This window comes from Haliotis rufescens, unplaced genomic scaffold (genome assembly GCF_023055435.1).
Source record: "Haliotis rufescens isolate VD_foot unplaced genomic scaffold, xgHalRufe1.0.p SCAF_4, whole genome shotgun sequence".
Lineage (NCBI taxonomy): Eukaryota > Metazoa > Mollusca > Gastropoda > Lepetellida > Haliotidae > Haliotis > Haliotis rufescens.
Window position 1 is genome coordinate 62,623,023 of NW_025964112.1, and position 25,638 is coordinate 62,648,660.

At 45.9% G+C, this 25,638-nt stretch overlaps 1 protein-coding gene across 3 annotated transcripts in view; it reads right to left on the minus strand.

Annotated features, from left to right (window-relative positions):
* LOC124116764 (von Willebrand factor A domain-containing protein 7-like) overlaps positions 1-17,316 on the minus strand; it is a 53,936-nt gene extending 36,620 nt beyond the window's left edge. For 2 of the 3 annotated variants that reach the window (XM_048382084.1, XM_048382082.1), the window contains exons 1-9: positions 17,209-17,316; positions 16,674-16,927; positions 8,444-8,566; positions 8,032-8,205; positions 7,150-7,213; positions 6,406-6,500; positions 5,541-5,732; positions 5,046-5,258; positions 3,914-4,036 (exon numbers count right to left, since the gene is read on the minus strand). In XM_048382084.1, the coding sequence (XP_048238041.1) occupies positions 3,914-4,036; positions 5,046-5,258; positions 5,541-5,732; positions 6,406-6,500; positions 7,150-7,213; positions 8,032-8,205; positions 8,444-8,566; positions 16,674-16,923 (1,234 nt within the window). In that variant the 5' untranslated portion in view covers positions 16,924-16,927; positions 17,209-17,316. Of the gene's footprint in view, positions 1-3,913; positions 4,037-5,045; positions 5,259-5,540; positions 5,733-6,405; positions 6,501-7,149; positions 7,214-8,031; positions 8,206-8,443; positions 8,567-16,673; positions 16,928-17,123; positions 17,140-17,208 lie in introns of those variants that run through there. The other variant, XM_048382083.1, reaches the window with a different exon arrangement.
* Positions 17,317-25,638: the final 8,322 nt, after the last annotated feature.

The following is a 25,638-nucleotide window of genomic DNA, read 5'->3' on the forward strand; positions in this document are numbered from 1 at the left end:
ATATATGTCCACAGTGTGTCCGCATATCGGCTTGGATTCTGGACACAATTCAACTTGTTCATTTAGTGCTCACACAGTGCACGCGTCAAACTAAATCCTACCTCGCCGTACATCACAAATATGGATCGAAAACCAAAAACATCGCTTTAGATTGCTAAAACCGGAGAGAGGTACAAATAGCCATTGTGATATACGGGGGTCAGTCAGATACCTACCAGCCAGGAGAGCCGTGAGGACATACGTAGGACAGTCAGACACCTACCCGCCAGGAGAGCCGTGAGGGAATACGAAGGACAGTCAGACACCTACCTGCCAGGAGAGCCGTGAGGGAATACGTTGGACAGTCAGACACCTACCATCCAAGAGAGCCCTGAGGACATACGTAGGACAGTCAGACACCTACTATCCAAGAGAGCCGAGAGGACATACATAGGACAGTCAGATACCTACCAGCCAGGAGAGCCGTGAGGACATACGTAGGACAGTCAGACACCTACTATCCAAGAGAGCCGAGAGGACATACGTAGGACAGTCAGACACCTACCCGCCAGGAGAGCCGTGATGACATACGTAGGACAGTCAGACACCTACCCGCCAGGAGAGCCATGAGGACATAAGTAGGACAGTCAGACACATACCAGCCAGGAGAGCCATGAGGACATACGTAGGACAGTCAGACACCTACCCGCCAAGAGAGCCGTGAGGACATACATAGGACAGTCAGACACCTACTATCCAAGAGAGCCGAGGGGTCATACGTAGGACAGTCAGATACCTACCTGCCAGGAGAGCCGTGAGGACATACGTAGGACAGTCAGACACCTACCCGCCAGGAGAGCCGTGAGGACATACGTAGGACAGTCAGACACCTACCAGCCAGGAGAGCCGTGAGGACATACGTAGGACAGTCAGATACCTACCAGCCAGGAGAGCCATGAGGACATACGTAGGACAGTCAGATACCTACCAGCCAGGAGAGCCGTGAGGACATACGTAGGACAGTCAGATACCTACCCGCCAGGAGAGCCGTGAGGACATACGTAGGACAGTCAGATACCTACCAGCCAGGAGAGCCGTGAGGAGATACGTAGGACAGTCAGACACCCAGCCAAGAGAGCCGTGAGGACATACGTAGGACAGACAGACACCTACCAGCCAAGAGTGCCGTGAGGACATACGTAGGACAGACAGACACCCGGCCAGGAGAGGCGTGAGGGCATACGTAGGAAAGTCTGATACCTACCTGCCAGGAGAGCCGTGAGGACATACGTAGGACAGACAGACACCCGGCCAGGAGAGGCGTGAGGGCATACGTAGGACAGTCAGATACCTACCAGCCAAGAGTGCCGTGAGGACATACGTAGGACAGACAGACACCCGGCCAGGAGAGGCGTGAGGGCATACGTAGGACAGTCAGATACCTACCAGCCAGGAGAGCCGTGAGGACATATGTAGGACAGTCAGATACCTACCTGCCAGGAGAGCCGTGAGGACATACGTAGGACAGTCAGACACCTACCTGCCAAGAGACCCGTGAGGACATACGTAGGACAGTCAGATACCTACCAGCCAGGAGAGCCGTGAGGACATACGTAGGACAGTCAGATACCTACCTGCCAGGAGAGCCGTGAGGACATATGCAGGACAGTCAGACACCTACCTGCCAGGAGAGCCGTGAGGACATACGTAGGACAGTCAGACACCTACCTGCCAAGAGACCCGTGAGGACATACGTAGGACAGTCAGATACCTACCCGTCAGGAGAGTCGTGAGGACATACGTAGGACAGTCAGACACCTACCTGCCAAGAGACCCGTGAGGACATACGTAGGACAGTCAGACACCTACCCGCCAGGAGAGCCGTGAGGACATACGTAGGACAGTCAGATACCTACCTGCCAGGAGAGCCGTGAGGACATACGTAGGACAGTCAGACACCCAGCCAAGAGAGCCGTGAGGACATACGTAGGACAGTCAGATACCTACCCGCCAGGAGAGCCGTGAGGACATACGTAGGACAGTCCGACACCTACCTGCCAAGAGACCCGTGAGGACATATGCAGGACAGTCAGATACCTACCTGACAAGAGACCCGTGAGGACATACGTAGGACAGTCCGACACCTACCTGCCAAGAGACCCGTGAGGACATACGTAGGACAGTCAGATACCTACCTGCCAGGAGAGCCGTGAGGACATACGTAGGACAGTCAGACACCTACCTGCCAAGAGACCCGTGAGGACATACGTAGGACAGTCAGACACCTACCAGCCAGGATAGCCGTGAGGACATACGTAGGACAGTCCGACACCTACCTGCCAGGAGAGCCGTGAGGACATATGTAGGACAGTCAGACACCTACCAGCCAGGAGAGCCGTGAGGGCATACGTAGGACAGTCCGACACCTACCTGCCCGGACAGCCGTGAGGACATACGTAGGACAGTCAGACACCTACCAGCCAGGATAGCCATGAGGACATATGTAGGACAGTCCGACACCTACCAGCCAGGAGAGCCGTGAGGGCATACGTAGGACAGTCAGATACCTACCTGCCAGGATAGCCGTGAGGACATATGCAGGACAGTCAGATACCTACCTGCCAAGAGACCCGTGAGGACATACGTAGGACAGTCCGACACCTACCTGCCAAGAGACCCGTGAGGACATACGTAGGACAGTCAGATACCTACCTGCCAGGAGAGCCGTGAGGACATACGTAGGACAGTCAGACACCTACCTGCCAAGAGACCCGTGAGGACATACGTAGGACAGTCCGACACCTACCTGCCATGAGAGCCGTGAGGACATATGTAGGACAGTCAGACACCTACCAGCCAGGAGAGCCGTGAGGGCATACGTAGGACAGTCCGACACCTACCTGCCCGGACAGCCGTGAGGACATACGTAGGACAGTCAGACACCTACCAGCCAGGATAGCCGTGAGGACATACGTAGGACAGTCCGACACCTACCTGCCAGGAGAGCCGTGAGGACATATGTAGGACAGTCAGACACCTACCAGCCAGGAGAGCCGTGAGGGCATACGTAGGACAGTCCGACACCTACCTGCCCGGACAGCCGTGATGACATACGTAGGACAGTCAGACACCTACCAGCCAGGATAGCCGTGAGGACATATGTAGGACAGTCCGACACCTACCAGCCAGGAGAGCCGTGAGGGCATACGTAGGACAGTCAGACACCTACCAGCCAGGAGAGCCGTGAGGGCATACGTAGGACAGTCAGATACCTACCAGCCAGGAGAGCCGTGAGGGCATACGTAGGACAGTCAGATACCTACCTGCCAGGATAGCCGTGAGGACATATGTAGGACAGTCAGACACCTACCAGCCAGGATAGCCGTGAGGACATATGTAGGACAGTCCGACACCTACCAGCCAGGAGAGCCGTGAGGGCATACGTAGGACAGTCCGACACCTACCAGCCAGGAGAGCCGTGAGGGCATACGTAGGACAGTCCGACACCTACCTGCCCGGACAGCCGTGAGGACATACGTAGGACAGTCAGACACCTACCAGCCAGGATAGCCGTGAGGACATACGTAGGACAGTCCGACACCTACCTGCCAGGAGAGCCGTGAGGACATATGTAGGACAGTCAGACACCTACCAGCCAGGAGAGCCGTGAGGGCATACGTAGGACAGTCCGACACCTACCTGCCCGGACAGCCGTGAGGACATACGTAGGACAGTCAGACACCTACCAGCCAGGATAGCCGTGAGGACATATGTAGGACAGTCCGACACCTACCTGCCAGGAGAGCCGTGAGGGCATACGTAGGACAGTCAGACACCTACCAGCCAGGAGAGCCGTGAGGGCATACGTAGGACAGTCAGATACCTACCAGCCAGGAGAGCCATGAGGACATACGTAGGACAGTCAGATACCTACCTGCCAGGATAGCCGTGAGGGCATACGTAGGACAATTCCCAACTATGTCGGTGACGTGGATGGTGTGGAGGTACTTCATCACTTCGGTTCCGTTGGTGGATTGAAATATGTGGGTTGTGTTACCTGAACAAAATCACAATGGATAAAACAAGACGTATGGATGCCATATCTTAGTGAACCTTAGTGAGAGAGTGAATATTGATTAACGCCTCAGCAATATTCCAGCTATGTCAAGGCATGTTCAAACCTCGGCCTGGCAAACCTGTGGTTGACAGGATGAACAACGGTACAACACGTCGGCATACCATGGCACACCAGCAGCAAATCAAACATTTAACCACACAATCCCCATTACATGACTCAATAATCTAAGTAACGAGTAGTTGTAGATAGTATGCAACACACCCAGAACAACATGGGATATTGATCGGTGTATCGATGACTAGCAATTGTCCATGAGCCAAATTTAAAATGTGAAAAGAAAACATCAACTACCTACCTATCTTATCGAAGGCTGAACTCTCCCTTCCTCACCCCCCCCCCACCCCCCCCCCCCCCCCCCCCCCCCCCCCCCACCCCACCCAACCTACCCAGATTATTGAAGGTGACTATGATGTAGCTTTCAGGCTGAACTCTCCCCCACCACCATTAACACTCCCCCCAACCTACCCAGGTTATTGAAGGTGAGTATGGTGTAGCTTTCAGGCTGAACTCTCCCCCAACCCCCACCCCCCTAACCTACCTAGGTTATTGAAGGTGAGTATGGTGTAGCTTTCAGGCTGAACTCTCCCCCCACCCCACCCCCCACCCCCCACCCCACCCACACACCCCCCACACCCCACCCCCACCCCCACCCCCACCCACCCTCCCTACCACCCACCCCACCCACCCAACCTACCCAGGTTATTGAAGGTGAGTATGGTGTAGCTTTCAGGCGGAACTCTCCCCCACCCCCACACCCCAGCCCCCAACCTACCCAGGTTATTGAAGGTGAGTATGGTGTAGCTTTCAGGCTGAACTCTCCCCCACCCCAGCCCACACTCCCTCCAACCTACCCAGGTTATTGAAGGTGAGTATGGTGTAGCTCTCAGGCTGAACTCTCCCCCAAACCCACACACTCCCCCCAACCTACCTAGGTTATTGAAGGTGACTATGATGTAGCTTTCAGGCTGCTTTATTGTCCCTGCTGTCTCCGTGATGATTTCCTGCATCTTTCTTCTCACAGCCTGAATATCATCCGCCATAGTGTGAGACGTGTCGACGACCAACACCAAGTCGCTAGAACCAGCTATATTGAAAAGCGCGCGGAAAGTGGTGTTTCCTACCCATGTCCTTAATCCATAAACTGAAAAAAATTATAAACACTTAAAACTGTCTTATTGTACTAATGTTTTCGGAAAACGTAATTCCTAGGGATCATTTCAAATTATTCCAGTGCTGCAAAAATGAATTTCACGATCTTTTGTATGGCGTAAAGCTACATTGGACACCGTAATTCATGATAATAACTACGTACCTACTATATCTAGACAGCTGGGTTTGCATAATTGCATGCGTGCGTCAGACAACATACAGGGGGAGAAATATACATATCAGAACGTGGGTACGCTCTGGATCCGACACTTACCCGGATCATCCAAAAAGAACTTTGTGTGTCGCATAGCGCCCTCTGCCGCCTGGTGGTGGAGGTAGTAGTGGGGGGACATGTTGGGGTCGCTGCTGTCCTTGTTGATGCCGCCAGTAGCAGCAGACGTCGTGCTGGACGTGTCGTGGGGGCCGCCGTGACTACATTTGCCAGTCTGGTGCGTCTGTGGATCTTCTGGGGTAATATTTACGGGTCACAGTCAAGCACGTTACAATGGTGATTTTACTGTAAAACGTTACTTACCTCCTGACCATGTTTGGCAAAGCGTCATATATAAATACTCTTATGCAAGCGACATGTGGTATGCGGCGTCAGGCAAAACTATATTTACTATATTTTACAAACTGTGCTACAGGTTGGGCAGGACCCTTTCCGCGAACACCTGGTGTCATCACTATTTTCAGTGATCTATTCAAATAATTACCACCGCTATTTTGCCTTTTACACCCAATGGAATATGTTTCGTTGGATAATCGAGACTGGTTATTCTCTGACGTTGACGTTTTATATTTACGCTGAAAACATATGTTGTCCTTTCTGTAAGACTAAGTGTCAATGAAATCTTGTGAAAAAGGCCAAGAGGTGTCCATGTTTGGATGAGATGCGATGTTGAAAAAGGTAAATACGTATGGTCGTACACCTTGCGTCATCACTGACTGTCAGTAGCTTATTCCTATAATGTTCACAGCTTTTCGCCCTTTACGCCAAACGGAATTCGTTTGGGCAGAAAATCTGGACGGGTTATTCTTTTGCATTGACAATTAAAATTTCCTTCAACAGCTATCCTATTATTTAGTTTGAAATAGGAATTTCCCGTATGAATCAGGTATTGTATTGAGTCGCTTACTGCTCGGCTTTGATCTGTCCTGTCCACTCCTGTAGCCACTGGTCAACTCATTTTGGACGAGAAGGTTGTCGGTGCAGAAAACTCCACTCCGCCCTCTGCAAAGGAGAAAGAAAGTCCTTCATCAACATCACATTTTACATCTTCAGAAGTTGTGTTTGCGAAAAAGAAAAAAGAATACTGCACTTATCCTGTTAGTAATATTAACTATATGATAAAATTACTTTACATCATCGTGGGGAAGATATCCATGTTAGGAGGCCATTCGTGACGACTATTGCCTTTCCGGGACAAGTCGTCACGCCCGCTTCGGGTCATTTCATCAACTTGGTTCTGTCACGCAAAGGGGCATAACGGAAAAAAGGTCAACTTATTGTAAGTTTACATGATATTGTTTATTTGGGTCTTTTTGGTTTAACGACGCACAGTCGTCCAGCTCTATGACGGAGGCATGAACATAATGGAATCTGGACTAGACAATCAGTCATATCAGTAGTGATGTCTGTAGTTATTGAGGCGTATTATAATTGGCGAAAGCAGGTTTTTAGACAAAAAAGGCGCGTTCAACTTCACAAACGTCACTTCATGACCATGAAGATCTTGGCCCTTTCCACCAAGCTCTCTTAGCACTAAGGCGGTCGTAACTCCCATATATTAACATAAACCTGCGAAAGTAGTAGAGATGGGATGGCTTTGTGCACCAGGGCCCTGTATTTTAACCCTAGAAGCTCCAGTCATGGCACTTACCCACATGATCTGCACGTATCCAGGGAGGGCGGAGCAACACCCACCAAGGGCTTCCCGCGGATACCTTAAATGTCAACACTCGCACAATGGGTTAATGTACGACGGAAATACACAAATGAATGTTTCGATTGAAGAGAACTTTGTTTAGGTTCCTCTTCAGATAGGTTCATATGTAATTGTACACATATATTCATATCAAACATTTGAATCTAAATATCGGAGATCTTGAGTTTTGTCTAAAATTTGTTTAAATACGTTTACGATATTGTATCCAGGTATGACTAACTAAACTAACAACTAACATATGATGGTTGATTGATGAGTTTTGAGCCTCAGGTAAAAGGAACTCAGATAATAGTGAAATATATTGTTGAAGACATTGCATGATGTCATAGAGGTATATCCATAAAATACTTGAGTCAACTGAGCAAATTGTTTCGCTGTGACACGTCAGTAAAATAAGTATTGACCTAAAAATTGACAAACTTAAGAAATGTGCAGTGATCATGTACGCAGATTGTTGTTTGGAAGTGGTAAACCCATGTTTCATCCTAAGTCACAAATCGTTGCAAGAACCTTTCTGGATCAGCTTCAAACAGAACTTTCTTTTACGCAATTCCTTCTATGTGAGGTTCAGAATTTATCAATCAAACCTCACATCTGGCAGTTTGTCAAGGAAGAAAGCTTAACATGTTGATCGGTTGAAAGTGCCGAGTACGATGTGGATGAAGTGGTCAAAATGGTAAAAGGGCAGTGAGAAGTAGTTAGCACTGAGGTGTTGTTTGTGTGTCGATATCGTGAAATATTATTCGCATTACCAGCAAGGGTTCGCCATGATATCACAGTTATATTGTCCACTAAGTAACTCGGACACTCACTCACCAAGTGATTCATAGACAGCTGTCCCGTTGAGTTCCGGCCAGTTGGTGTTGCTGTAGAACATCTGGACAATGTGTAGAAACTGACCAATCAGATCTCGAGCCGCATCGAGGTTGGGATTGGTCTTGTTTAGAACATTGATGGCTGTTTCCCGTAGCAACGTGATCTTGTCGTTACCTGCAGTTGTCATCATATTCATGAGGTGATAATGATATATGTTCAACCTGAAACTTCATTTAATCAACGAAACCATTTGCTTCGTCTTTAATAACGCTGCAAACCTTTCTACAAATATACCTGGGATAATGCAATTAATATTTACTTTGTGTACATTGCCATATTGACAACAAACGGCCCATTTCCATATATTTCGACATAGTTTTATCTTTCTTTTGCTTTCGGTGGTTAATATCACCTTCTTTGATGGCCTCCCCGTTGACGTGCCAGGCAGCCTCCGTGTAGTGGTCCTGGTCCACTCTGTTGTTGGCCTTTACGATGTCATCGATGGCCTCCTGGAACAACTTCTCCGACACAGAGCCTGAAGGTATTATGGAAAACAACAACCTCTTATTCGCTTCCTGGACATCCTCCAGGGACTCAAGACTCATTGGCAATCTCATTAAAATCAGACCTCAGTTCTCGCTACCGCTAAACAAAGATCTGATGACATCCCATTAGGGGTCACATCAGAACGACCTTTCATCCGACCAATCAGAGCGTCGCTTACCAGATGATGAAAGTGACAGTCGGAATGTGATTTCTGCAAAAGTGCACAATACAATTCTATCATGAAGAGCCTCCACGTTAATCAAACCACGGCACCCCATTATGATTGGTAAATATAAGCGATTGAGGGAAGAGCAAGGGTGGTGGGTTCATTGTCTGACATGATTCTTCGTGTGAGGGTGTCAACACCCTGAATTTCTTGTTTCGTCCAATCAGCAACACCAAAAGAATATGAAAGGATGGGTACAGCATAAGTTGTGGCTTTAACTTTATGCGAATGTTCAGCTCTGAACATTTTTTTGAGTCAACATTTCCCCGAGGTTTTTCCTCGATATGGGCATTCTGGAGTTTGTCCCTAACCTGCATCTAAGTACGTGTCGGTCTGACCTTCCACGAGATTGCCAATAACTCCTCCCCAAGTAAACTGACTGACCCTCCATCTTCTACCTTGCCACGTTTCAGATGAAGAATGTTGCATTTTTCGAGTCCAAAGGACATGCCAATATCCCTAGAAAAGGACTCGACAAGGAGAATCTGGTTTTTTTAGTGTAGATCCTCCATTTGCAATTAGTTCAAGGTCATCCATGTAAAGGAGGTGAGAACGGGGTATTGGGGATCTGTGCTGAGGAGATTCAGAATGATAGCCTCCCTCTTTGCTGAGCAAAAAGCTTAAAGAATTTAGTGACAAACAGAAAAGGAAAGGACTAAAAGAATCGACCTGAAATATTCCTCTTCTGATAGAAATAGGTTCCGAAGTCCCCATCTGCCCCTGCGAATACATCTCAGAAATAGTTGACCAGCAATTCATTAAAATCTTTGGTAAAACAAATAGTCGCTCAGGGAGGTCAATACATTCTAATGACTTTAAAATCCATTCGTGAGGTATTCGTGAGGAATCATAAGCTTTTCTGTAGTCTATCAAACACATTGAGAGGTTACGGCGGTAAGTTTTGGTCTCTACAAGGATCATTTTTTTAACTACAATTTGATCCTTACAACCCCAGCACCAATTTCTGACACTTTTCTGCTCCATGTTAATAATGTCAATAGAAGCGCAGTATGATGACACATGCACCGTATGACACCCTGTAAATTCAGACGAAGTGTATTCAGACAAGTAATAGGACGGAGGTTTTTAAGGTCAGTCAGGGGGTCGTAAGGGGAGACCGAATGGATCGGGTGGTCAGCCTCCGTGACGTGGTTGACAGCGTGTCATTGTACCGCGACGACGTGGACCTCGGTTCATAATGTCAATCCCTGGATCGTCTGGCCCAGATTCGATTATTTGTAGGCCGCCGTCATATAGTTGGAATATTGCTGAGTGCGGTTTTAAACAACAAACAAACAACAAAGAAGTAATACCATTACCAACATACTCTATTACAACAATGTTGAGACACTCTTTGCCAAAACAACAGTGTTGAGACACTCTTTGCTAATACAATAGTGTTAATACCCGTGAAGATCCGGGGTGAAATAGGTCTTCAGCAACCCATGCTTGCCGTAAATGGCGACTATGCTTGTCGTAAGAAGGACTAACGGGATCGGGTGGTCAGGCTGACTTGGTTGATGCATGTCATCGTATCCCAATTTCGTGGATCGATGCTCATGATGTCAATCACTGGATTGTTTGGTCCAGACTCGATTATTTACCGACCGCGTCATATAGCTGGAATTGCGGAGTGCGGCGTTAAACAACAAACAAACAACAGTGTTGAGACATTCTCACAGCTAGCCAAGAAACATGTGAAATAGAATCTTCATGTTGAAATCAGTTTGGTTCAGAGTTCAACGAAATGGAAAATATACTTCATCCTAATAGTCACCAGGAGATCTTCGGATTAATGTGAAGCTGTACGTGCAACGGTTGTTAACATTCGCCTCTTGAGTTTCCACTGATCGGTCACCCAATGTGACGCCATTATCATTCAATCAAATTCACGACAGATATTACATGGTGTGTTTATGCAGTGTGCCTGTTAAATACCTCACTTTCGCCGATCCTCAGACAGTTGTGTTTGGATAATGACAGACTCAATAGAACATTAAAGTAAGGAGAACGATATACGATCAACCTAATGCGGGAATCGTGTTTGATTGTTCAGTTGCCAGTACTTGACAGCGCCATGGCGTTAGGTGAAGTGAGATGTTTTCTAAATAATCATGCCGGTTAATGGTAATTAACAAAATAAGTTGTTTGCAAACATCATTACGTGATTTAGCGAAGTCAAGAAGTTTATAACCTTCAACTAAGCCCACTTTGATTGTTTCATAACCTTTCGCAAACGATTCGCGGGGGGCATCTATTTGATCTCTATGTATGTGTGTGGTGATGGGGTCATTTTTTAAATGAATTGTTGGTTCGGAAATATACCAAAAGTGAATAGTTTGTTGGTAGGAGTGAATAAAACGAATAGTTTGTTTTGTGGAAAATGCCCAAACGTCAAAACGTTTATGTTAATAGTGAAAATGAATAGATTGTTTGATCGTGCTCGGTAAATAGATCGTTTGCTGGATACAGCAGGGGAAACTATAGGCTGTTATAAAATACAAAAACAAGCAAACCCACAAATCCCACACCACACCACACCACACCACACCACACCACACGTAACCACCAAACCACATCTAACCACACCACACCACACCACACCACCACACCACACCACACCACACCACACCACACCTAACCACCACACCACACCACACCACACCACACCACACCTATCCACCACACCACACCTAACCACCACACCACACCACAACACACCACACCACACCACACCTAACCACCACACCACACCACACCACACCACACCACACCACTACACACCTAACCACCACACCACACCACACCACACCACACCACACCTAACCACCACACCACACCTAACCACCACACCACACCACACCTAACCACCACACCACACCACACCACACCACACCACACCTTACCACCACACCACACCACACCACACCTAACCACCACACCACACCACACCTAACCACCACACCACACCACACCACACCACACCACACCTAACCACCACACCACACCACACCTAACCACACCTAACCACACCTAACCACCACACCACACCACACCTAACCACCACACCACACCACACCACACCACACCACACCACACCACACCACACCACACCACACCTAACCACACCACACCACACCACACCACACCTAACCACCACACCACACCACACCACACCACACCACACCACACCTAACCACCACACCACACCACACCTAACCACCACACCACACCACACCACACCTAACCACCACACCACACCACACCACACCACACCACACCACACCACACCACACCACACCACACCACACCACACCTAACCACCACACCACACCACACCACACCACACCACACCACACCTAACCACCACACCACACCACACCTAACCACCACACCACACCTAACCACCACACCACACCACACCTAACCACCACACCACACCACACCACACCACACCACACCACACCACACCACACCACACCACACCACACCACACCACACCTAACCACCACACCACACCACACCACACCTAACCACCACACCACACCTAACCACACCTAACCACCACACCACACCACACCACACCTAACCACCACACCACACCACACCTAACCACCACACCACACCACACCACACCACACCTAACCACCACACCACACCACACCACACCACACCACACCACACCACACCACACCTAACCACCACACCACACCACACCACACCACACCTAACCACCACACCACACCACACCACACCACACCACACCTAACCACCACACCACACCACACCTAACCACCACACCACACCTATCCACCACACCACACCTAACCACCACACCACACCACACCACACCACACCTAACCACCACACCACACCACACCTAACCACCACACCACACCTAACCACCACACCACACCACACCACACCTAACCACCACACCACACCACACCACACCTAACCACCACACCACACCTAACCACCACACCACACCACACCTAACCACCACACCACACCACACCTAACCACCACACCACACCTAACCACCACACCACACCACACCTAACCACCACACCACACCACACCTAACCACCACACCACACCTAACCACCACACCACACCACACCTAACCACCACACCACACCACACCTAACCACCACACCACACCACACATAACCACCACACCACACATAACCACCACACCACACCACACCACACCTAACCACCACACCACACCACACCACACCTAACCACCACACCACACCTAACCACCACACCACACCACACCACACCTAACCACCACACCACACCACACCACACCACACCTAACCACCACACCACACCTAACCACACCTAACCACCACACCACACCACACCACACCTAACCACCACACCACACCACACCTAACCACCACACCACACCACACCACACCACACCTAACCACCACACCACACCACACCACACCACACCACACCACACCTAACCACCACACCACACCACACCACACCACACCTAACCACCACACCACACCACACCACACCACACCACACCTAACCACCACACCACACCACACCTAACCACCACACCACACCTAACCACACCTAACCACCACACCACACCACACCACACCTAACCACCACACCACACCTAACCACCACACCACACCACACCACACCTAACCACCACACCACACCACACCACACCACACCTAACCACCACACCACACCTAACCACACCTAACCACCACACCACACCACACCACACCTAACCACCACACCACACCACACCTAACCACCACACCACACCACACCACACCACACCTAACCACCACACCACACCACACCACACCTAACCACCACACCACACCACACCACACCACACCTAACCACCACACCACACCACACCACACCACACCACACCTAACCACCACACCACACCACACCTAACCACCACACCACACCTAACCACCACACCACACCTATCCACCACACCACACCTAACCACCACACCACACCACACCACACCACACCTAACCACCACACCACACCACACCTAACCACCACACCACACCTAACCACCACACCACACCACACCACACCTAACCACCACACCACACCACACCTAACCACCACACCACACCACACCTAACCACCACACCACACCACACCTAACCACCACACCACACCACACCTAACCACCACACCACACCACACCTAACCACCACACCACACCTAACCACCACACCACACCACACCTAACCACCACACCACACCACACCTAACCACCACACCACACCACACATAACCACCACACCACACATAACCACCACACCACACCACACCACACCTAACCACCACACCACACCACACCACACCTAACCACCACACCACACCTAACCACCACACCACACCACACCACACCTAACCACCACACCACACCATACCACACCACACCTAACCACCACACCACACCACACCACACCACACCACACCATACCACACCACACCTAACCACCACACCACACCACACCACACCACACCTAACCACCACATCACACCACACCTAACCACCACACCACACCTAACCACCACACCACACCACACCACACCACACCACACCTAACCACACCTAACCACCACACCACACCACACCACACCACACCACACCTAACCACCACACCACACCTAACCACCACACCACACCACACCACACCACACCACACCACACCTAACCACCACACCACACCACACCACACCACACCACACCTAACCACACCTAACCACACCTAACCACCACACCAAACCACCACACCACACCACACCACACCACACCACACCACACCTAACCACCACACCACACCACACCACACCTAACCACCACACCACACCACACCACACCACACCACACCACACCACACCACACCTAACCACCACACCACACCACACCACACCACACCTAACCACCACACCACACCACACCACACCACACCACACCTAACCACCACACCACACCACACCACACCACACCACACCTAACCACCACACCACACCACACCACACCACACCACACCACACCTAACCACCACACCACACCTAACCACCACACCACACCACAACACCACACCACACCACACCACACCACACCTTACCACCACACCACACCACACCACCACACCTATGCCCCCCATACAAATAAAATGGAAGCTCCCTAGGGGATTGACCATTTGCTATAGGGGAGGGGTGTTGGCATTTTTTTGTCCCCACGGTTTACGGAATAAAATACATTGTTTGCTGGCCATGCTGGATGTGCTGACAAAATGTGTTGTGTTTAAAAATTGAAATGTTCAGGTCCTCCCCAACAAGTATATTTAACTAGTGGAACCTCAGTCATTAACTGGCCGTTTGTCACGTGATCAGGCTGACTGAAACCTATATCAGTCTATCATAATGGCTGTGTGTGCAGATTCCATGCTTTCAGTATGAGTGAAATACAGCAGTCGATTGTGTGTTCATATACAGCAATCCAATAGAATGTCTACCTATTTCACTTTACCTTGCTTCATCATTTGAATTGTTATAAAGTTATAATACAAATTATCATCTTTTAGATAATATATATCGTTATATAATTTTGTAAATCTATATTTTACGAAAGCCTAATGGTACAAATTTGATAGCATAATTTTATTTTTACAAATCGAAATTTGTCGTTTGTCAATTTTTTTCTCAAAATTTCTTTCTCTTTATTTCATTTTTTTTCCTCGCTTTTTCTCGGTATTTGAATGCTGTCTTGTTATTTCAAGTTTATTTCAAAAACTCGAAACTCGATTTTTTCTTCAAATATTTATTGAAATAAACTTGAAATAACGAGATTATTTTCGAAATAACGAGAAATACTGGAAGCAACAAGTGTAAAAATGAAACAAAGAGAAAATAATACAATCAACGAGAGAAAATTCGAAATTTCGAGAAAAATAATTTAAATAACGAGAAATTAATCGAAGCAACGAAAAAGAACGCGAAATGTCGAGAAAATACGCAAATAATTGAAATAACGAGAAATTTCGATTAAAAAATATATATGCTACCAAAGTGGCACCATTAGGCTTTCGTAATATTTTACTTATTCTTTTCAAATATATTTGATAGATCCAGAAGTTTAGAGCTTTAGGACCAATATCATTTGACATAGAATTGTTAAATCACTAGGCTATCTAGCCGCCCTTGAAGACGAGGTCTTCTCTTGTGATATTCCTACTCGCCTCTGGTTCTGGTGTTAGAATTGTTTGTGGTAGAGATACTAAGAGAATTTATTGGATAATATGAGAACGAGATCGGTAGAATAACGAAAAACTGCAAACACTGTATGTATTCTAGGGTTGCATGGATTGCAGATCCTAAATAATATTTCTAGTGGCGATAATGCATTTACATAAACTGTATCGTGCCAGGGCTGGTCAGATAATTATTCTAACTCCTTCTGGAAAGTGTTTAACGTGGGTTTTTTATATCTGCTAACGATGTTTCTAAGCAAAGTACTTTTCTATTATTTTATTACTTAAGAAAGATCAAAGCGACCAGTATTTCAGTTCTATAATGCCGTATCAGTTTATGGAAGACGTTTGCAGTGTTGTTGAAACCCACAGGCAGGGATAAGGTGGTGGCTAATGAATATAATCGGATTTCGAATTTGAACACGCGGTCAGCGGGTCCTGGCACCGCTAAGGGACGCAATTTGTACAGGGCGCTGCGGCGCCTTTAGCTAGTGTCCCACCCATGTTCTCAAATACCCAAAGAAAATGAAGTGACAATTTCGACAAAGTCTCAGTGATATATTTATATGAAGCACTTAAAGTCCAAATGCTATACGTACCTCCATAATATTTGTCAAAAAGTGACTTTGTCGTGATGTTGGGTATTCCTGTTAGTTCCCCGGGTCTGATGGTCCTCCCTGACGTCTCCTCGAACATTTCAGCCACGGATCTCAAGATGGCGATCTCAGTGATGTCCTGGTGAGTGAAGTCAGATTTAGACGCCATGGGACTCATCCTGTTCGGTAGGAAGCCATTCACGCAGACGACGGTCACGCACAGCAGATATGTGATGGCTGTTCTCGTAACCATGGTGCTGTGCCAAAGAGAGAAAAACGAAATCGTTAAAAATATTGTCAAACAATGCTCCGTCGAACATCAAATATCCTTTTGAGCAGAGACCTACCAAACGAATCCAATGTCTTTTGTTTCTGAGACTGAAAGTGTTTTAGGAACAGCCCATAACATGCCTATAATATTTTGGGGGGATCGAAACAAATTTTCACATATACCATTTACAGTAAGACTGAAACCGAACGTCTTCAACATAATTTCATAACACCACTTAACATGAGGAATAAAGTACTATACACGTACACTAGAATGCATACATCCACTCTCTGATTACAGATGTAGTACTTCTACCCTACTCCAGGTCGTATGTTTGTCTTGTCATGACAGAGAAACTGTAAATGTATTAAGGGGACGGCGTTCATTGGTCAGATCTGACTATTGTACTGGATATAGCGACGGCGGAGATCTGCCGAGTGGCTGGCTATGTTGTTTCGTTCCTTCTCAACGCCTCCTCGCTACTAGAATTCTTGTTGATGGACAAGGGTTAGCGTACAACAGAATGTGGTTCACAAGGGGGGTGACCAACGGAGAAGCTTGTTCCAAAAATTACCAAAATCCAAACTATATTTGCTTGATCTGTTTAATGTCACGTTTTAAAGAAATGTGGGTGTACAATGTGACATACACGAAACATGTGTTTACCTCGGAAGTGCAATTCTTTGTGCAGGTAGTGTCTAATATCGAGCGAGTGTTGTTTTACGCCGGTTTTAGATGTGTTCAATCACTTTCACGGCCGGGAACAACAGGAATATAGAATCTTTCGAAACTTTAAGGAAAACAAATTTGGTTTCGTTGACATTTACTATTGGAAAAAAACATTTTGGCATGATTACCCATGATGACCCTGAAAATGCACGTGCATCCCGACATTGCACGCATACCCGTAATGCACGTTTATCTGCAAATAAGCGGTTTTGTACAATTGGAATGCTTGAAACAGTAATTGCACAGAAGGTTGTTGCTAGATTTGGTCACCATACACCATATCAGTGGTTAAAGCGTTCGCTTGTCACGCTGAAGACCTGGGTTCGATTCCCGACATGGGTACAATGTGTGAAGCCCATTTCTGGTGTCCCCCGCCGGGATATTGCTGGAATATTGCTAAAAGCGGCGTAAAATCAAACTCACTCACTCACTCACTCACCCATACAATCATTCAGGGGTCGGTACCAACACCAACACCAGGGGCCGAACACGTTTTGGACGTCCACGAATAACGTCACGACGGCAAGATAATCATATCCGTCTGGTTCACCTTTGAACTGTTTCAAACTGCAACTTTGACAGGCAGCAGCATCACTGGTACGTCCGATTAGGGCACGGACTGTGAGGAATCGATTACAACAGCATTACACCCGATATGTCTAATTATGATGTCGGCTCATCGAGCGCCACTCTTTGCATGGTCAACCAGTCATCTGAAGTTCAGATTACAGGGTTTGGGGTTAGTCCTCTCCATGGGGTGAGTCCAGGTTTCATCTTGACAGCAGTGATGAACGTCAATGTTTATTGACGTCTGATGGAACATTACGCCGACGCGTGTGTTGTTCAGCGTTCTGCGCTTGGAGCTGGGGGCGTAATGGTGTTGGAGGCATCACTACACATCACAGGACCCCTCTAGTGGTCATCGCTGACTATTTGCAAGTGTACGGTACCGTGACGAAGTTATCTGTTCTCACGTCCTCCCGTTCCTCCAGACCCACAGACGTCACACCATTCTACAGCCACGGGTTAGAATTGGTCTTCAGCAACCCATGCTTGGCGTAAGTTGCGACCAACGGGATCGGGTGGTCAGGCTCCCTGACTTGGCTGATGCATGTCATCGTATCCCAATTGTGTAGATCAATGCGCAAGATGTCAATCACTGGATTGTCCGGTCCAGACTTGATTATTTACAGACCGCCGTCATTTAGCTGGAATATTGCTGAGTGCGGCAGGACAATGCACCCTTCACGTTGTACGTGTGGTCACAGACTTCAGTGGACAACGGAACAACCCCACACTCCCATGCCCTGCTGTTTCGCCAGGTCTGTCACCCATCGGACATGTGTGGGCTGAAAGGAAACATTGCTAACGCTGTCTGCCAACCAACCGGTGACGTTGGTCCAGCTGCGACAGCTCTTGGTCCAGACCTGAAATGACATCCCATAAGCCTTCGTCAGCCATCTTGTGACGTCAATGAGGCGCCGTTGTCAAGCTTGTGTCACTGCTAATGGTGGTCATATCCGACACTGACCGGTGAACTGACAACTGACCCCACGCCACTTTCTGCCTGAGATGTCGTTGAGAGAGGACACGTGTTGACACTGTCATAATAAATTGCCATGGATAAATCTTTCGGTAGCATTCTTGTTCTTTGTTTGCGATTATGTATTATTTCCCATGATAGTCAGTGATAAATAGGGTTTTTTTCACTGGTATACATTGATGCGATTATACATGTATTTATTGTTTGAATTACACTCCAACCTCACCCCCACCCCACCCTCCACCCCCCACCCCACCCCCACACACACAAACACAAAACAAAAACACCAACAACAAAAACCAATACCTTTGAAAATCACATGTCGACCCCAATGACCCCACCCATCACTCTATCCAACCCCCAACCCCACCCACCCCTCCAATCAACCACCAACTACAACGACATTATCACAAAAACACACATGAACTGCCGGGTAAAAGAAAATATACACCCATGTCTGAAACTGGCCCAAAATGAAACAAACAAGTAATGTTTTTTCGGTGGTGATGTATTGATACGGATATCAAAGTTGTGTTTTTGACCTCAAGTTTACGTCAACTGTTTTCAGGCCAGTAACGTGTGTATACTTTTTTTTGTGGCCGGCAAGTCATTTCAGAGAATGTTATTTCAGAGGCTACATTTCTGCGTTGTTCACGGACTAGTATTTAACTAGTTCAGAATTCAAACTGTAAACGCCCAAGGATATCAATATACCTGTCAAACTGAAATAATATTTTTAAGTAGAAAAGAGAGTAAAACAAACAATAAATGGTTGACGTCAAACGTATTTGTCACAAGGATCTGTCACATGTAATGACGCTAGTTTGGGGCCGTCTATTGATTTTTACACTATTTTTTTTAATGTATTAACATCTTCGGAGAGGGTTTGAGTTTCTCTCATATCCCTAACTGAATAGCCACATAACCAGGACATAATTACTAATAGATAGTAAAGGAGAGTGTAGGAAGAATAATAGGTACATGCATACACATTCATAGCAGGACATATGACAAAACAGCGTTAATGATTTGGAGTATTCATATCTCTGCCGTAATACAGAAGAGAATCGGTCCAGGGAAACACAAACTATAAAGGGTGTAAGTGTAAACTATATAGGGTGTAAGTGTAAACTATACAGGGTGTAAGCGTAAACTGTTTAGGGTGTAAGTGTAAACTATATAGGGTGTAAGTGTAAACTATATAGGGTGTAAGTGTAAACTATATAGGGTGTAAGTGTAAACTATATAGGGTGTAAGTGTAAACTGTATAGGGTGTAAGTGTAAACTATATAGGGTGTAAGTGTAAACTATATAGGGTGTAAGTGTAAACTATATAGGGTGTAAGTGTAAACTATATAAAGTGCAAATGTACACTATATAGGTTGTAACTGTAAACTGTTTAGAGTGTAAGTGTAAACTATATAGGGTGTAAGTGTAAACTATATAGGGTGTAAGCGTAAACTATATAGGTTGAAATTGTAAACTGTTTAGGGTGTAAGTTTAAACTATATAAGGTGTAAGTGTAAACTATATAGGGTGTAAGTGTAAACTATATAGGGTGTAAGTGTAAACTATATAGGGTGTAAGCGTAAACTATATAGGTTGTAACTGTAAACTGTTTAGGGTGTAAGTGTAAACTATATAGGGTGTAAGTGTAAACTATAGACGGTGTAAGTGTAAACTATATAGGGTGTAAGCGTAAACTATATAGGGTGTAAGCGTAAACTATATAGGGTGTAAGCGCAAACTATAGACGGTGTAAGTGTAAACTATATAGGGTGTAAGCGCAAACTATAGACGGTGTAAGTGTAAACTATATAGGGTGTAAGCGTAAACTATAGACGGTGTAAGCGTAAACTATATAGGGTGTAAGTGTAAACTATAGACGGTGTAAGTGTAAACTATAGACGGTGTAAGTGTAAACTATAGACGGTGTAAGTGTAAACTATATAGGGTGTAAGCGTAAACTATATAGGTTGTAAGCGTAAACTGTTCAGGGTGTGAGGGTTGCAAGTTATAGTTGATGAAGCTGAATCTTTCTGTGAACTACGAAGCACCCTTTCAAGCAAAGTTTGAGTCCTTGTCCAACAAAGGAATCCTATCAATCAACGTGTAATAGTTGAAATGCCGCTGGAAGTTCGATAGTGTCATCTCACCATTCTATCCCAGCAACACTTGTCTACTCAAGTATCTGGACACACTTTTAAGTATATCTGAATACACCATATGACGGCATATAGGATATAAATGTGTATGTGTTTGCCGACCTGCCTAATAGGAAGCTTTGCGCCTGACATGTGTAAACTTAGTAGGGTGAGACCAGATAATTCAGTGATTGATATTATGAACAACGATCCACGCCGTAGGGGTATGACCATCCGATCCATTAAGTCACCTTGGACGACAAGCACAGGTTACTGGGAACAATTCTAACCCGGAATGCCCACGGGCTGGTATACGCTTAAAATATGTAGGGTAATGAATTTATACAAATAATAAATTACTAACATTATACTCAGAAACTATTAAAGACGTCAAAGACTTTTATTCCTATAGAACCTCTGTCAGTCAAATGGTCACGTGCTGTTTGATAGAACATCCACATCGATACAACAGACCCGTGACGATCCCCGGGGTAGAATGGTCTTCAGCAACCCATGCTTCCCGTAAAAGGCTACTATGCTTGTCGTAAGAGGCGACTAACGGAATCGGGTGGTCAGGCTCGCTGACTTGGTTGATGTATGTCATAGTATCCCAATTGTGTGGATCGGTGCTTATGGTGTCAATCACCGGATTGTCTGGTCCAGACTCGATCATTTACAGACCGCCGTCATAAAACAAGCAAACAAATCAATACAACATCCTGGTCAGTTGGGAGCGGCGGAGTAGTCGAGTGGTCAAAGGTTTCGCTCGTCTCGTCAAAACGCCAGTTCGATTCCCCAGATAGATACAAATCAGGAAAACTGTTCTTACAGGTTACGCACGCACGCACGCTCGCACGGGGTAGAATAGGTCTTCAGCAAGCCATACTTGCCGGAAAAGGCGACTATGCTTGTCGTAAGAGGCGACTAACGAGATTGGGTGGTCAGGCTAGCTGATTTGGTTAATATGTCATCGTATCCTAATTGTGTAGATCGATGCTCACGATGTCAATCACCGGACTGTCTGGTCCAGTCTCGATTATTTACAGATCGCCCTCCTATTGCTGAAATATTGCTGAGTTAAACAATAGACAAACAAAACACACCACAACACCCTCACCACAGCTCACACCCTTCGGACAGTACTAAGCGCGGAATGAAATCCTACTCACTACTCAGTAGACATGGTCACTATTTCGTCGGAAAATCACCTTCATTATCAAATGGCGGAGGGATAGCCTAGTGGATACCGCGTCCGCTTGTCGCGCCGAAGACCCGGGTTCAATTCCCCACATGGGTACAATGTCTCAAGCCTATTTGAAAAAAAATGATTTTGTCACCAGGAACAGATTTAATTACCACGAAAACCTTTTTTAGCCATAAACACCTCGCTCTTACGATTCACTAGGAGTACTCGGGTGGATGTTGTTTTACATCGTTGTAATATTCCAGATATATAACACTGGCCCGTAAAGAATGGAATGGACCTATTGACCATATCTCTGGTCGTCACCAGACCAGACGCCTGAGACCGCTCGGCCACCCGGGGTTTCCTAGAAGCATCAGTTTTATTCAGTATCATTTGTCGCCTTAAGTACAATTGAAGGGTCGGAAACAGTTCAGAGCACACATGACAGTTTACTCTCTGTATTCGTCCCCTCTGCCTATCAGTGAGAAATCCCCGCGATGTGATATAACAATGGTGTTTATCTGTTGTATATCCCCCCGTATAGACTACGTCTATAGGTTAGCACGTGTAAACAGCCCGGCTACAAATCAGCACTATTCTGACGAATACATACCCAGCATTGAAGATCGTTGTCCGGTGGGAAAGCATCTGCCGAGACAGGGGATTATAAACAAAATAGACGTATTAAAAGCCAGATGACAGCTGAAGTGGTTGTAATATGATAGTTTCATGTGAGTAACACATTCTTTCGTTTTGATGATTTGTCAATAAAAATACTTATTTTTTTCCCTGATTTGTTTGACGTGATAATTGTTTTCCCATATTTGTGTTCCTTGTCGGCTTGAACACGTCCCGGGGTTACCCAGTCCTCTTTCAATCAAGACATGCGTACTATGATAAAATAAAAATGTTCATTATTTACTGCGGAAAGTCCGGACACTATAACAAATACACATCCAGAAAGTCGCGGTTTGTTTCATTTTTAACAAATTCAAACTAAAACACTCTGACAGCACAGAAATTTACTTTTCGTTTTGAAAAATGTCTTAAACAGCTTGTCCCCAAAATACGTATAACATAATTATTTCTATACTTCTCAATATAATTTTAGAGAGTGAGTGAGTTAGTTGGGTTTAACGCCGCTTTTAACAGTATTCCCGTTATATCGCGGCGTGTCAGTTGAATGTCAGAGGAAAGCCCCAAGTGATGCAGGTCTCAACGGTCACCACTTCGGTGAAACCCACGAGCACGGGTATGGGGTTGACAAACCTAGAAACATAATCGGGGCGAACCGGGATTCGAACCCACAATCATAGGCTTCTAGTGTGTTATATTATATAATAGAGAAAAGAGACTATCAAATTTTGAAGTAAACGTTTCGAATTTTTTTTATCCAAAGATATATGAAAGTGTGGCCTAAATGACGTTTATTTCCTATCCTTAGGAATAATAATAACATTTCCGAAGAAAAAACGTGTTCTTTCATAATTACATACAAACTGAATTTCTTCTATAAGACGCCAGCCTCTAATTGACGCCGTGTCATATGCTCTGTCCAAAAAATAGAAGCCAGGCCTCTATTTGACGCCGGGTATTTAATACTGTCATATGTTACAGATTAATAATGACCGCCTCCTGAAAATGAACCCTTTGTGTGACGAGAATTTGGGATTCGGTAAGGAAGTGAGTTGCCACTGTGCCAGCATTAAACACAATAGACCCCGGTACATCAGCTTGCGCGAAATTAATATCTACAAGTGACATTGCTCTCATTTCTAAAACGTTACAGGATACTTGCTAATATGCTAGGGAAAGAAAGTGGTGTTTCGTCAGGTGATCCCAGCTAAAAAATACAAAGTCGGCAAAGAAACAGAGTAACCAGACAAAGGGTTGCCAAGCAACTATTACCATGGAAAAATTACAAAACATGTCATCAGAAAATAAAGTTTTGTTTGTGTATTTCAATATGAGTATTTCACTTTGTAAACAAAAACACGTGTATTTCGTGAGAAATCGAATAAAGTATGCTCTTAAAACGACAGTTTCATATGTTGCTGTGCCCGGCAATAGGTGTACAGGTTTTTTTTATTTCGCCTAAGCCGCTGACTCGGGGTCCATTGTGTTATTCTGGCACAGTGGCAACTCGCTACCTTACCAAGAGAGTGGTGTTTTCATTGTATTTCAGGTGTATAGTATTATTATTACATATACGGTTGATCAAACGTGTCATTTGTTCTTATTGTTTTTTAAAGGCTAAAACACATTAAAGGTGTCATTATTCCCAAGAAACTATATCACGAGTCAGTTTAAATTGATAGTAACAACTGCATGATCACTCATAATGTGTAATGTTTTATAGGAACATTTCGTTAACAGATATTATATCCAATAAACTTCCATAACAAATATTACAAGTCATTTAAAATCATTGATCGTATGAAATAATATTTCTTGCAAAACGAACTTTGTTATTTGAAGGGTTGGAGTTCATTGGGTATGTCTTTGGCGTCAAGACAATAACTATAATAGATACAGTCAGCATTTAATAGAATCCGTGTGATGATTGACAGCTTGCCCCACAGTAAATCCTCTTGTCCCATCCCAATGTAGCATACCTGGGGGCCAGATCAGCGCCTAAGTGAAGTCCCTTCCTTAAGTGACTCCGAGGAGGGTGTTGTCTGCTATCAGGAGTGCTTCCAACATGAACACCCACCACAAAGCACACACAACAACCCATCAACACTTAGTATGCCGATAGCAACATTCCAGAGAATGTATATTTCATTATACTTGATGAGTTTTTTCGTGTTGAAGAATGGCCGCAGGTGGTGTGCGAGCATGTATGTCTAAAGCCTACACACTTCTTCAATTATGGCTAACGAGGGATTGGCTATTTCTTCTCTTTACGATATACTTAAGAATCTACTTCATATTTTTTTGCGTTTATGGAGGTATAAACGTCAAATTTTAAAATTAAATCCGTCAACAATTTATTTAATCATTAACGCAAAAAAACAGGCTCCGCCCATTCTATAACCAGCCAATCCGTAGTCCGTAAGGTTTTCGGTTTATACAAAAAAATATGCGTGGTTAGC